This window comes from Aspergillus fischeri, genomic scaffold, assembly GCF_000149645.3.
Source record: "Aspergillus fischeri NRRL 181 1099437636264 genomic scaffold, whole genome shotgun sequence".
Lineage (NCBI taxonomy): Eukaryota > Fungi > Ascomycota > Eurotiomycetes > Eurotiales > Aspergillaceae > Aspergillus > Aspergillus fischeri.
Window position 1 is genome coordinate 1,598,575 of NW_001509762.1, and position 13,161 is coordinate 1,611,735.

The 13,161-nt window shown below is 52.0% G+C and overlaps 6 protein-coding genes across 6 annotated transcripts; 4 read left to right on the forward strand and 2 right to left on the reverse strand.

The window, feature by feature from the left end:
• Positions 1–978: 978 nt before the first annotated feature.
• Positions 979–1,761, forward strand: NFIA_078150 (ferritin-like domain-containing protein; the record flags this gene model as incomplete). The annotated part of the gene is made up of 1 exon (XM_001259771.1): positions 979–1,761. The coding sequence occupies one exon, from the start codon at positions 979–981 to the stop codon at positions 1,759–1,761; it is 783 nt and encodes a 260-aa protein (XP_001259772.1).
• Positions 1,762–2,390: 629 nt separating this feature from the next.
• NFIA_078160 (C2H2 type zinc finger domain protein) lies at positions 2,391–5,253 on the reverse strand (the record flags this gene model as incomplete). Its single annotated transcript, XM_001259772.1, has 6 exons — positions 2,391–2,617; positions 2,679–3,094; positions 3,157–4,201; positions 4,255–4,542; positions 4,596–5,030; positions 5,124–5,253. The coding sequence occupies 6 exons, from the start codon at positions 5,251–5,253 to the stop codon at positions 2,391–2,393; spliced, it is 2,541 nt and encodes an 846-aa protein (XP_001259773.1).
• Positions 5,254–5,944: 691 nt separating this feature from the next.
• On the forward strand, positions 5,945–6,616 carry NFIA_078170 (SDR family NAD(P)-dependent oxidoreductase; the record flags this gene model as incomplete). The annotated part of the gene is made up of 2 exons (XM_001259773.1): positions 5,945–6,251; positions 6,321–6,616. 2 exons carry the CDS (start codon positions 5,945–5,947, stop codon positions 6,614–6,616), a joined length of 603 nt encoding a protein of 200 aa, XP_001259774.1.
• Positions 6,617–6,703: 87 nt separating this feature from the next.
• Positions 6,704–8,415, reverse strand: NFIA_078180 (putative amidase; the record flags this gene model as incomplete). Its single annotated transcript, XM_001259774.1, has 3 exons — positions 6,704–7,653; positions 7,707–8,329; positions 8,387–8,415. 3 exons carry the CDS (start codon positions 8,413–8,415, stop codon positions 6,704–6,706), a joined length of 1,602 nt encoding a protein of 533 aa, XP_001259775.1.
• Positions 8,416–8,999: 584 nt separating this feature from the next.
• On the forward strand, positions 9,000–10,039 carry NFIA_078190 (polysaccharide deacetylase family protein; the record flags this gene model as incomplete). Its single annotated transcript, XM_001259775.1, has 3 exons — positions 9,000–9,105; positions 9,166–9,442; positions 9,496–10,039. 3 exons carry the CDS (start codon positions 9,000–9,002, stop codon positions 10,037–10,039), a joined length of 927 nt encoding a protein of 308 aa, XP_001259776.1.
• A 536-nt stretch (positions 10,040–10,575) lies between these two features.
• On the forward strand, positions 10,576–12,131 carry NFIA_078200 (putative neutral amino acid permease; the record flags this gene model as incomplete). The annotated part of the gene is made up of 3 exons (XM_001259776.1): positions 10,576–10,768; positions 10,820–11,258; positions 11,333–12,131. 3 exons carry the CDS (start codon positions 10,576–10,578, stop codon positions 12,129–12,131), a joined length of 1,431 nt encoding a protein of 476 aa, XP_001259777.1.
• Between the last annotated feature and the right edge of the window lie 1,030 nt (positions 12,132–13,161).

Here is a 13,161-nt window from a genome sequence, read left to right on the forward strand (position 1 = left end):
GGGACCAAAAGTTGCGTATATCTTTTTTTGGGAGGGCATCTTATTCTTAGCACTGATCAGTATTAATATTCTAGCACATGTGGCGATTAGTGCTTCTCCTTACATCTCATGTTCATATTCGACAAGACCGCATATTATTAATATGAGAATGCTGCAATCTCTTTTTGTGCTGAGTAGCGCACTGTGGATAGTGGGAAGTTGAATGATGCCTCAGTCATCCACCTGTTCTTCTTTGGGACTAGCGCAACATAATCATCGATGCCCAAAAGAGTAAGAGACGAACGTCACGGACGCCATACATCCATCTCTAACGGCTGAAAGAACTGCCTTGGGATCCTCAGCAGCAAATCTAGATGTGGGACGGCAAACGTGAGAAACTATGCTACTGGATCTCAAAAGATGAGGGATGAACCCTTGACTCGGCCTCACCGATGCGGACATGATATCACGGCTCAAAAATTCTCGGAGCCGTACGGGAGCCCACCGTTCATGAGATCATGGTGTCCAAGCGATCGGATATCTCAACAGATGGACGCGTACCCCTCAGGTTCGTACCATGCAGAAGATTCCAAATCGCAGGGTCTAGGTCGAAGAATTCTTGCCGTTCGACCATTGCTCGGTGTGAGTTGCGACTGGTTCTGAGGAAACAAAGTTTCTATTGACCGGTGTCAATGATGCAACGGAGCCGGGAAGACAGCCCTATGGGCATAGATTTCCCGCCTGAACAAACTCAATTGTACACGGGAATAGTCCGGATTTCATCATACGGTTGCATTCATGACCGGTTGAATAGTCGTCGTTGTTCATAATGACTGCAAGGACTTGGCCTGTGCCAGCGAGGGAGCTTATAAGAGAGTCACTCAGCGGGAGTACGCTTGGCACAAGCTGTATTCCATTCCAACTTTTGAGGTATATCAACTGCTCCTACGGTCTCGCCGCATCACTCAGCCAAACCCCAGTGACTCTCTGACTCTCACCATGCATATCCTCCCGACATTGAGCGGCCTCTTGCTGGCCGGCGCGGCCACCACCGCCGCCCTCAACAACAGCTACTGCGCCCCCAAGTCCGGCGACGTCCAGGTCGTCCAATACGCCTGGGCCGTCGAATACATGGTCCAGCAATACTACGCCTCCGTCGCAACCAACCAGACCTTCCTCAACTCGGCGCAGAACAGCTCCACCGCAAATTACGCCTCCAACCTGCAGGGCATCGGCCAGCAGAACCGCCTCGGCGTCCGCGCCGCGCAGCAACTCGGCAAGCGCATCAGCAACTTCACCATGCCAGGCTGCAACTTCACCTTCCCCACCCCAGCCAGCAGTGAGGCCTTCCTCAGCACCGCCCAGGCGTTCGAGTCCAACGCCTCCGCCGCCCTTATCGGGCTCGAGGGCTACACACAGGCCCCCGAGGTCTCCTTCCTGATCGCCCGTCTGGCTGCCCAGCACGCCGGCCATGCCGCCTACCTCGCGACGACCCAGCAGGCCTCCGTCTTCCAGAGCAACGTTACCTCGCTGGTGCGCGCGTACAGCCCCAGCTACGTGCTCTCCAACGGCACCAGCCCCGGCCAGCTGGGCCGCTACTTCAAGGGATGCGTTTCGGCGCCTCAGCCTCCTTGCGGTAATCTTACCATCGGGCCGTTGATCGCTACCTTTGGTAACAACTCCTCTTCGACGAACTCGTCTTCCTCCTCGTCGACCGCCACGTCTGGCTCCGCTTCTGGTACGGCCACTTCTACGGGGTCGAGCAAGAGAAGATTCTGGTAAAAATTTAGAAGGGCTGTATGCTGTGTTCTTTCCAAAGCCGCCTGCAAAGGCAAGAAGTAAATCCTCACGGGCCCCAGTACCTAATAAGATGGAAGGGATGGCGTTGCTGTAATTAATAAAGTGGGCTACTTTGTTTAGCATAATGCGCTGTTAATGATTCCAAGGAGGATTAACGCATAATGACAAGGTAGTACATTAATCGATGATGATATGTAAGGATACGCGAGTTCTTCTTATATACATATATATACACGTCTCTTAACCAAATCTCAAAAGAAGTTCACTATGTACCGTGAATAATCTATAGACACTGGATCCGTATGCGCCGATCACCCCTGGTATCCAAAACTGTCGTGATTACATCGTTATGCAATTGCTGCTCGTAGTAGTGGCCACATCTGCTTCAAGTCCTTGACGACCTGAAATCTGAGTCATACAGCTTAATCGGATTCGGACAATGTCCATGACGAATCGCCTCTATGGTGTCTCTGACTTCGTGACAAAGCAGGCTCAATCGCAAGAAGTAAGACCCGGATGTGCCGGATCAGCGTATTTGATACCCTCCGTTTCACTCCGAGGCAGGTCCAGACTTATCCTCCTTCCTTCTTCTTTTGTCTGTTGCCACGCCTTCAATCCTGCCTGATCAAGGACAGGTACCTCTCTAGACTTTCGCCCATCACGTTGATGAAGGGCCACTGGGTGTTTCGCCGGAAAAGGCGGGCCCACAGTTTGATGACTGCATATCCCAGGCTTCGTGGATCCTGATTTGGTGGTGTCTCCCCATCTTCTAGGTCCATTGAAGCATAGGCTTCTTCGACTATGCAACGTGTCCAATGCAGGATTCGACTCTCATTTTCTACATTGAAAGTTAGCAAGTTAGCAACTGACAAGAGTATCCGGAAAGTGTCGCCTCATACCACTTAGAGATGTTTGATTTCCTGCCTCTGCTAGAGACAGTAGCCATTTGCTTAGGAGGACCGCGCACTCTAGACTGGCAATAGAATGTCGGACACTCCAGAAGAAGGCTTGGCTCCGTGCAACATAGTCAATTCCCAGGCGTACAGGAATGCTTAATGCGTGCGCAGCATAGATCAGCGCAGGCGTCAGTCGATAGCTTCGTCCCGGCCGCGGTGATCGATGTAGCGCCGCAGCAATGACGTACGGGTCTCGGGTCTCTAACTGGCGGTAGGGCCCTAAATTCAAAGAAAGGCGGACATAGGCCAAACCCAAAAGGGAGCTCGACGTGAATGGAATGGGACCATTTTCATTGTGGGGATTGAGACTTGACTCCGGTGCCTGCTGCCAGACAGACGTCCAGGAACGAAGTGCTCTCCTGTGTAATGGTCAGTTTGCCGTTGGGCGTGATATTTCAATTCAACGTATAGAGAGACTCACTCCAGCTTATTTAATTCCTCCGTCGGCAATGAAAAAGACTGGTCCCCATTCGGGATGGAAAGTTCGCTGACCAGATGAATGCGCTGTAGAAGGCCATGGAGTAGAATGTAGTTCCCTAACGGCGAAGGGATCGGATCTAACATGACAGGCGTTCGTGACTTCTGCAGAAGTAGGGCCAGTGCATCCTGGAAGAACAACTGCTGCGAGCCAACCTCCTTTTGTGCGGCCTCCCATTCACTAGCTGTGGCGGCTTTCCATTCCTGAGTGGAACAAGGCAAGCGCAAGTGTACCTCGCTACTTCGGAGCACTGGGTAGATATTGTACGCGATGCTGTGGACATGAACAAAGCAGAACGAGACAAGTCGAGTTCGGCGAACGGACTCATCCTCTGCCCACTCATGCCAATGCATAGGCGAATGCCTAGGAGTGACTGCGATGTTTTCAGTCAACCCAAATTCCCGCAAACACCTCACTAGTAAGTGCTGTAAACCAAAGGCTTCCTGAACTAGTTCGGGTCCTTCCCAACTTGCAAATCCCATCAGGACAAGCAGGGTGCGGATGTTTTCTATCTGCCTCCAAGCACTCCATCCAGGAGCATTGCCTAAAGGAAGAGGAATCGAAGAGGGCGCCTGTTGGTGAAACGTCCCCGGAACAGTGGAGAGCGGCATCTGGATGGCATTGCTGTACGACGCTCCAGTGGAGGGCTGCGCCTCTTTGGAGAGCCTGTGAAGTAAGATTGCTTTTGAGGCGTAGAAAAGTCTTTCGGCGTTCCGGTGCTCCAGCCGATACTGAGCACCCACAGTTAAGAAGGCTAATATCAACTCTGGCGCGCGTTCATTGATCCGTAGTGTGGGAAGGTGTATAAAAGGTAGGTGAGTATGAAAGCCATCAAAGAACGAGGTTAAGTATCTCGTCAGCGTGTGCCGCGACGGCAAAACAAAGTCAGGAATCAAGTGACGGAACTCCTCTAGAGAGGTTGCGAGCCGCAGTCTTTGTTCTTCAGTCACCTTAAGAGGCGAATAATTCGTTGCGGTCTGAGGGGGTTCTAAACTGTACGTCAGACACAACAGCTCCTTTCCAGCTACTCAGGCAACATACCATGATCGGATACCGTCCCGAGGCTCTGATCTCCTGGCGGTACCGAGGGTAGCCAAGATCTAAATGGCGAGTCATCGCGGGATCCCCTCCTCTGGCCTCGACGATTTGAGCTAAGCTGCTCTCTCGTTGCTCGGCCAGGATCGGGGACTTCGGCTGGAACTGCACTGTGAACCTGCGAGATCTCACCTTCGGTGGGAACCCATTCCGCCGGCAAGCCAATCGAGTCCAGGAAATGAGTGAAATCCTGGAAATGGTTCAGCTCTTCAGGAAGGTACGGCAATGGTTGCGCTAAGAGCAATTAGCAAACCAATGATTGATCAATATGACGGCCGATTGCCTACCAACGGGCTGATTGTCTCGATAGGCACCCGGGAGGAGTAGCTGTGCCGCTTGAAGAATGTCCGCATCATGAGCCACTGCTGGATGCGTCTCCAGGCCGGTATTGTTACCACGGTCGTGGAGCATGTTTTGCTCGCCTGTCAGGTACGATGCAGGATGGGCACCGGGCCATTGTCCTATAGTAGGGGTCACAGGCAGAGGAACCTCTGCCCGCGGCATAGGTTGTGCATCATGATGGTCTTCGGCAATATGGGATTCGGCCTGCTTGCCCACCTGAACACCCACTGGCTGAACCTGATCCTTGACTACCTGTTCAGGTTGAGAGCTAGGTGAAGCGAGGCCATTGTCTTGGTGCAAGATACGTGTGTGCCGCTTGAGGAGGTCACGACGTGTAAAAGCCGCCCCGCAGAAACAGACAAACGGCTTCTCTTTGGTATCTAAGCAGAGCCATCAGCAAGACATGTCTACAGTATAGTTGCCAATAGACAAAATAGCGAACGCTTATTGGAGATGCTTGGAGAGGTCCTTACGAGTACGGATATGCCGCTCAAGATGCTCCGTTCTCCTGAAGTTCCGACCGCAATGGACGCATACACGAGTCTTTGCTCCAACGCTCGAGCGACGAGGGCCGCGTATGGGCTGCGACGACTGAGACAACATCAAGACATTTGGGGTGCATAACAATACAATTAATTCTGAGATTGATACTAAAGAAGGAAAGTCTCTCCACTTGGAGACGGCAAAGTTGAGCAAGTGGACTAGATGACTGCGCGTCTTTGGAGGTTGGACTCGGAGAGGAAAAGTGCGACCGGGGAAGAGTCGAGGGGAATGGGAATAGAATACAGTACTCCGTACCGTCAGTACGTAACTGACCCCAACGGCTGGGCGGGGTAGACAATACTCCGTAGATAATAGATAACCAAAATGACCCCAACAGATAGATACGTATGCTCTTCCTTACCCCGCTCACACGATAAGCATCATCATTTCATCTAGCAGGATACTTGAGTTTGGTTGAGCGATTTCAACGCCATCGTCACAGCCAGGAAGACACTATCTCAGAAAATACAGCTATGGTGCGAGCGTATTCATTTCCCGGTGTTGCAGTCATCACAGGGGCCGGCGGAACAGGTACATTCTATCTACCTTGGACCTCGAGCAAGTCTTCAAAAAGGCAATCCCTTGTTACTGAGACTTTCCAGGGATCGGTGCAGCAGTTGCAAGAGCATTTGTCTCTGCAGGATGCCAGCGAGTAGCCATAACAGACATCAACGAATCATCTCTAGAAAAGACGCGAGACGCTATTTCCTCTCTTCACCCCAATATCCGTCTGGTAGTGAGAGCAGGGAATATGGCGGACGAGCAATTCGTCGAGGCCTTTATGAACGAAGTGGTGAGCACATTCGGTCGTCTCGATTATGCAGTGAACTGCGTCGGGATACTTGGGGACTCGGGCCGATCGACAGAGACAAGCACAGAGGACTTTGACCGTATCACCAGTATCAATTACAGGGGCTGCTGGCTGTCGTCCAGAGCAGAGTTGAAGCAGATGCTCAAACAAGATCCTCTACCGAGCCATGATCCGAGTCGTGAGCCGCAACGAGGGAGTATCGTCAACGTCGCCAGTCAGCTGGGGATTGTCTCGCGTCCTGGGGCCCGTAAGCGCTCCTGTGTCTCTTAGCTCTATGGATTAAGCTCTGCTAATACTATTTTTTGAAAAATAACAGCTGCATACTGCGCCTCCAAATCCGCCATTATCGGCATGACTCGAGCTGATGCAATAGATTATTCTGCGGACGGCATCCGTGTGAATTGTGTCTGTCCTGGGGTCATTGAGACCCCGATGACAACCGGCAATGAGGAGGTACATGCGCGGTTACAGCCTGCCGTCGATATTGCGCCGATGAAAAGAATGGGCAAGCCAGAAGAGGTGGCAGATGCGGTTCTCTTTCTATGCTCGACTTTTGCCTCCTTCGTGCAGGGCCATGCCTTGGTTGTTGATGGTGGTTATATTATCAACTAGATCTCGGCAAGGACGGAAGGCATAACGTACTTCACAAGTATTCCTAATAGCTTGTACGACAGATAGTGCAGAATGAATTGAGCGTATCTAGTTTAAACATTCATTGTAACAATTCTCCTTCCAGTTGAAATGGGTCTCCCATGCATGACCGGCTCGCAAGACTTTCGACTCCTGCCACAGTCCTCCTACAATCTGCATCCCGACCGGCAATTGGACGTTCGCATCGTCCCTGGCCGGGGCAAATCCAACAGGAATAGACATTGCCGGCTGGCCAGTTACGTCAAAGATCGCAGTATTTATCGTGAGACCCATGCTGGGCTTCACCGACTCCAACGGCAGGCCACGCTTCCCGTGCCTAGGTGCAACGACCGGAGTAGTAGGCATAATTACCACATCGTACTGCTCCAGGATCGTCTCGTAGAGATCTCGAAGCCTCCGGCCGATGTTCATGGTCTTGCCATAGAGATCTGGGAAGCGCGAGCTGAGGTACAACCCGTTGATGATGACGTTCTTCGTCGCGGGGAACGCTCTCTGATAGCTCTCGTTTGTCCACGGGAGTCTTGCACGCTCCATTTCGGTCAGATACAGGCCTCTTCTTCCGTGGGCATGTCCCAGGAGGTTCATGGAGCCTGCTATGCGCTGTTGGATTGTCCAGATGGCGGGCCCTTGCAAGTGCTCTGGGAGAGAGATCTCCTCAACTGTGGCACCGAGCTCTTTGAATCTCTGGGCGGCCATACCGACACACTCCCTGACTGCGGGATCGACAGCCGCGTGATCAAATCCTTCTTTCAACAGGGCAATCCTGAAGCCGTCGAGCCTCGTTGGTTCTGCGTGAAGTGTCCTAGAAAACGCTGTTGATCCAGGCTTGGGACTGCCGAGCGATCTGTCGTCTATTCCGTCGTAGCCACTGATAGCATCCAGACATAGGGCAATATCTTGCACATTTCGAGCCAGTGGTCCGGCATGGTCATTCACCGCATCGCCGCTTGAAATGCCGGTAAACGGAACCAGGCCATGTGTAGGCTTCAGACCAACGCCTGCGGAAGTATATCAGTGAGGCATTCAACTGTCTGATGTGGGGCAATCATACAGCCACATAGAGACGCAGGCACTCGGATACTCCCACCTTGATCACCACCTATTGTAATATCCACCAGGCCACCGGCCACCAGAGCCGCCCCGCCAGATGTGCTACCACCAGCAGAATAACCAGCCGCAAAAGGATTCTCGACTACACCCTGAGCACTAGTATAGGAGCCGGTGGAATGGCAAAAATTTTCGCACGTCGAGGTCCCCAGAATATCAGCGCCGGCATCCAGGAGTCGCGTAACAACCGTGGCATCGGTGATGGGTGTCCAAGACGGAATCACATCGCTGCCCAGGAGCTGAGGGACCCCAGCGACTGCAATGCAGTCTTTCAAACTGACCGTCTTTCCAGCCAGGGGACCTCCGTCAGCGTTACCCTTGATCAAAAACTTATGCGCCCACGCCTGACCAAAGACCTGCTCTTCCGGCGAGGGTCGCCGTATGTTTTGTCGGGGATAACGTGATAGATCCGGTACCGGCTGGTAATCTGGTAGCTTCGCGACGTCCTCTGCACAGTCATGGACGGCTGCCAGTAGAGTATGAAAATCATCCACTTCCTCGGGGTTGACTGAGAGGCCGAAATTATTCAGAAGGAGTTGCGCGTCCTCCTTCTTCACAGGGTTGTCTCTGCATGAGCATCGTAAGTTCCGTCCTTTTGAACCATCACGCTGAGACCGAACTTACGGGGAAATCGAGGTAAACAGGACTGACATGATGAGCCTCAGATATACACAACTTGGACGCGTGGAAGGGGTCTGCAACGTCTTGAAGAAAAGAATTGTTAAATAACTTCATTCTCGAGCTTTGCACTCAACAGCTACCATCGTGGAAGGATGGCAAGTACTCCAACTTGAAGACTCCAACTGCACAGACAAGCTCCCTTTATCATGCATGTTGGAGATGAGAGTTTTGGAGTCTGCTCCTTGTCACACCCCACTTCTAGGCTGGAGTTATCAATGATTAGTTAACGGCCGAATGAACATTACCATATCAAAGTAGTCATTGTAAGCTCCACTATCCTGGGGCTGAGGGGAACATCCCCATCTCCGCACAAGAAAAGTGCATGCCTGATAAGCGTCAAGTCCTGCCCTTTTAGCTACAGACTCAACCGAACATCCAAGACTGGCTTGTTGAAACCATTACACTATCTGGGAAAGCTTCTAATTGCAGCAATTTATATTCTTGGAGAGCCCTACCTTGTGGCTCTACGCCATCGATTTAGCATTCGTTATACTCTCTCATCTGCACCTCCAATAACAAAACCTTCTAACCTCGATACAAGCTCAAAATTGGAGAAATGGGCAAGAAGCGTGTTCTCGTCACTTATGGCGTCGATGTCGATGCAGTTGCCGGCTGGCTCGGTTCTTACGGAGGAGAAGACTCAACAAATGACATCAGCAGAGGTGATTCATGCAGTCAGAGCGGATTTACGGGTTCCTCATGGCTGACTTGGCCATGAACAGGTGTTTGGGCTGCCACTGTCGGCACGAGACGTCTTTTGAAATTCTTCGACAAGTACGGCATCAAAGCGACATGGTTCATCCCAGGCCACTCGTTAGAATCGTTCCCCGAAGACATGGCTGCTGTGCGCGACGCCGGCCATGAGATCGGTCTCCACGGATATTCGCATGAGAACCCGAAGGACATGACGATCGAGCAGCAGCGGGATGTCCTGGATAAAACCTACCGGATGTTGACTGAGTTCTGCGGAAAGCCGCCTCGCGGAAGCGTTGCCCCGTGGTAGGTTGCTCTCTTGTACGTTGCAAATATCTCCCTGCTGATACAGAGCCTAGGTGGGAAACGAGCAAAGAAGGGGCTCAATTGCTGCTCGACTACGGAATCGAGTACGATCACAGCATGAGCCACGAAGACTGCCAAGCGTACTACCTGCGAACAGGAGATTCCTGGACTAAGATCGACTACAGCAAGAAAGCAGAAGAGTGGATGAAGCCTCTGGTTCCTGGTCAGGAGACAGGCCTGGTGGAGATCCCTGCAAATTGGTACATCGACGACCTGCCTCCGATGATGTTCATCAAAGCAGCCTCGAACAGTCATGGATTCGTCAACCCCCGTGATGTGGAAGACATCTGGCGGGATCACTTTGACTACTTTTACCGGGAATATGATACATTCATTTTCCCCATCACAATCCATCCGGACGTTTCTGGGCGGCCACCTGTGCTTCTCATGCATGAGAGACTTATCGAGCATTTTAAAAAGCACGACGGAGTGGAATTCGTGACTATGGAGCAGGTCTGCGATATCTTCAAGAAGGAAAACCCAGCACCGGCAGGCGCGCTCATGCCAGTCGAACCGGGAGCCATTCTCAAGAAATAATTACGTAGAGTCGCTTACCTTAGTTATTCAATTGACAATTCTCCACATAGATAACAAGTGTCCCAGGGATTAACTTCAAGCGTGCTCGAGTACTAGCCCTGGATGGCTTGTCTCCAACACTCTCCAATACTCCAACTGCCAAAATAAAGCTGCAGATACTGAAAATACCCCAGATTCCAATACTAGTCTGACTAGCAGTTACGACTTGTAATCCTCAAAAGGATAGTTCTATCTTCCTTACCCCATCTCTTTCCGGCTGACCGTTACTCCAACTCTGGGGTTTAGCCTTTCCCATCTTCTTATCTTTTCTTCATGTGGAATGTGGATCAGCATGCTGAGACCGGTGAGTTTTATCACTGCCCTATGGGATACCATGATTGTAGGCTTGATATGGAAACCTTATCGCGTGTACTTGTCCCAGTTTGGTCATCCAAGTGAGCAGTATTGGCAACGATGGGGTATATAAAAATCCAACATCCACGATACAGATGGTGGAGCTCGATTCAGACCATCACTCTAACTGAGCTTCGACCATCATGTCAACTTCTCCTGCCGAGGTCAAAGGCCTCAAAATCTCGCCTGCTGAACCATCCGCAGACGATGTTGCGGTTTCCCAGTCCGAGAAGTACCAGTCCGGTGATGATAGCTTTGAGATCTTCAAGAAAGGAGAGGGCCAGGTGGACTTTCGCACTGTCGGTTGGCTTCAGGCCGCTGTTATCTTCCTGAAGGGTAGGTCATATCAGCTTTGACACAGTTGCATACCCTAACTAAACCCTATAGTGATCTTTGCTACCGGTATCCTCTCCATTCCCTCGGTCATGTATGACCTGGGTGCGTTCCCTGGAGCCGTCAACCTTGTAGGCTGGTGCGTCCTCAACGCCTATGGCGCTATTGTCCTGGGCAACTTCCGGAACTCATATCCCGGCTGTCATTCGATCGTGGACATGGTTCACCTAGCCGGAGGTCGTTGGGGTCCGCTCATGCGAGAGATCGTAGGCGTGATGTTCATCCTAGCCTATGTGATCGTTGCCTCCTCCGGCATCATCGGCGTCTCGGCCGCTTTCAATGCCCTGTCCCGACATGCAATGTGCACCGTGTACTGGTCTCTCGTCTCAACGGCAATCGTGGCCCTCTTTGCCAGCGTCCGCAAGTTCGCCCATGTCGGCTGGCTCACCTGGGTTGGGTTCTTCAGCGTCTTTGCTGCCGTGTTCATCATCGTGTAAGCTATCCTCCAGCACGCAGCCTCGCCAATTCACACAGCAGACTGGCAGACAAACTGACCAACTCTTGCAGAATCGGCGTCACAACCCGCGATCGACCCGCCGCAGCCCCCCAAACCGGGCCCTTCGATCTCGGCTTCCGCGCCATCGGCCATCCCACCTTCGCCGTAGGCATCACCGCCTCCGCAACGATCTTCTGCTCCAGCGCCGCAACCTCCGCCTTCCTCCCCGTCATCTCCGAGATGCGCAAACCAAGAGACTACCCCAAAGCCGTGTACCTGAGCATGAGCTTCGTGACAACCTCCTACCTCGCCTTCAGCCTGGTCATCTACGCCTGGTGCGGCAAGTGGATCGCCTCGCCCTCGCTCGGCAGCGCAGGCGAGACAGTCAAGCGCGTCGCGTACGGCATCGCCCTCCCCGGCCTCGTCGTCAGCGGCGCGCTGTACGTGCACGTCGGCGCAAAGTACCTCTTTGTGCGGATCCTGCGCCACTCGAAGCATCTCCAGGCGAACACCCTCGTCCACTGGGGGACCTGGCTGGGTTGCACTGTAACCCTGTCCGCCATCTCATTCATTCTGGCCAGCGCCATTCCCATCTTTACGTATGTCCTTGCGTTGGTGGGGAGTCTCTGCTATTCGCCGCTGGCGATCTGCTTGCCTGGGTGGCTGTGGCTTTATAGTCACCAGCACTACCGGCGGGGAAGCGTGGGCCGGCTCGTCATCTACGGTCTGCATGTGGGGATGATTCTACTGGGGATCTTTATGACTATCGGAGGCACGTATGGGGTAGTAGTCCAGATCATGGATGCTTACCGCAACGGACGGATTGATCAAGCGTTCTCGTGCGCGGATAATAGCGGTACAGTCTCGTAGTTCACGTTGTATTCTGCTTTCAGGAGTATTTCCAGGATATCCATTGCCCGATTATATGTTTCATGTTTTTATCTCTCTCATCTTCTAAACTGCAATCAACCCCATACGTCATGCAGACAAAACATGTAATCAATCACGCTGTCCCTAACACACCACCACGAAACTGCGAATCTCAGCCCTCTTGCCCTCAACATGGGGAGCCTGGCATCTCCTCGGACTATCCGCTGCAACAGTGCCAATCGACCTTTTACACTTTTCATCGCTGTACAGAACCACCTCGCAAGGCGGTTGACGCATCTCACTGATGTAGCCCAACGCACCACCATTCAAGATCTCATTCTCGCATTTTAGCGAGCCAGAGCCCGAGTAGACGGTATCTACTCCTGAGCAGCGGGTATTCTGATAGAGATGGAGGCGCCATCTAACAGGGTGGTTTGCAGGTGTAGGTGCTGGAGTGACTGAATTTGTGAGTAATCCAAGTCCGAAAGAGCCGAGCAGGAGGGTTTGAGCGTTGAGAAACATGTTGTCTTTAATATGAGTAAGAATGGGATACTTGAAGCGATATCAAACACCACAGCCCTGAAGAGGCTGAGTCAGGCCGCTCAAGTCCATGTTCTGATGGCTTACCTCCAGCCAAATGGCGGGACCTGTTAGTAGTATTGGGACGAACACGAGAAAGAGAGGATTGTCCTATGTTGTAAAATGGTTCAGCCCTTCTACAAAGCAAGTGAAAGAGTGAGTAAAAAGGATCATCAAGTTTTCATTGTCATTATGAAAATATCAAGCTAGGATATCTCGCTCGGACGTTAAGAAAGAGGGGTCGATGCTGTGATGTCAATTTCCATCATGAAAGAACCGTTTTCGGCGTAAAGGCATTATTTTGAGTTGTCCCGGTCCTGCGGTTGGATAACTGATTTTTGAGGCTGGGCTGACAATCTCCTTGTTCCATGGATCAGTCTTCTGCAAAATACCATTACCTAGTCATTTCGCCACTAAGACAGAACGAGCGACTTGAGATTTTGCGCGGCCG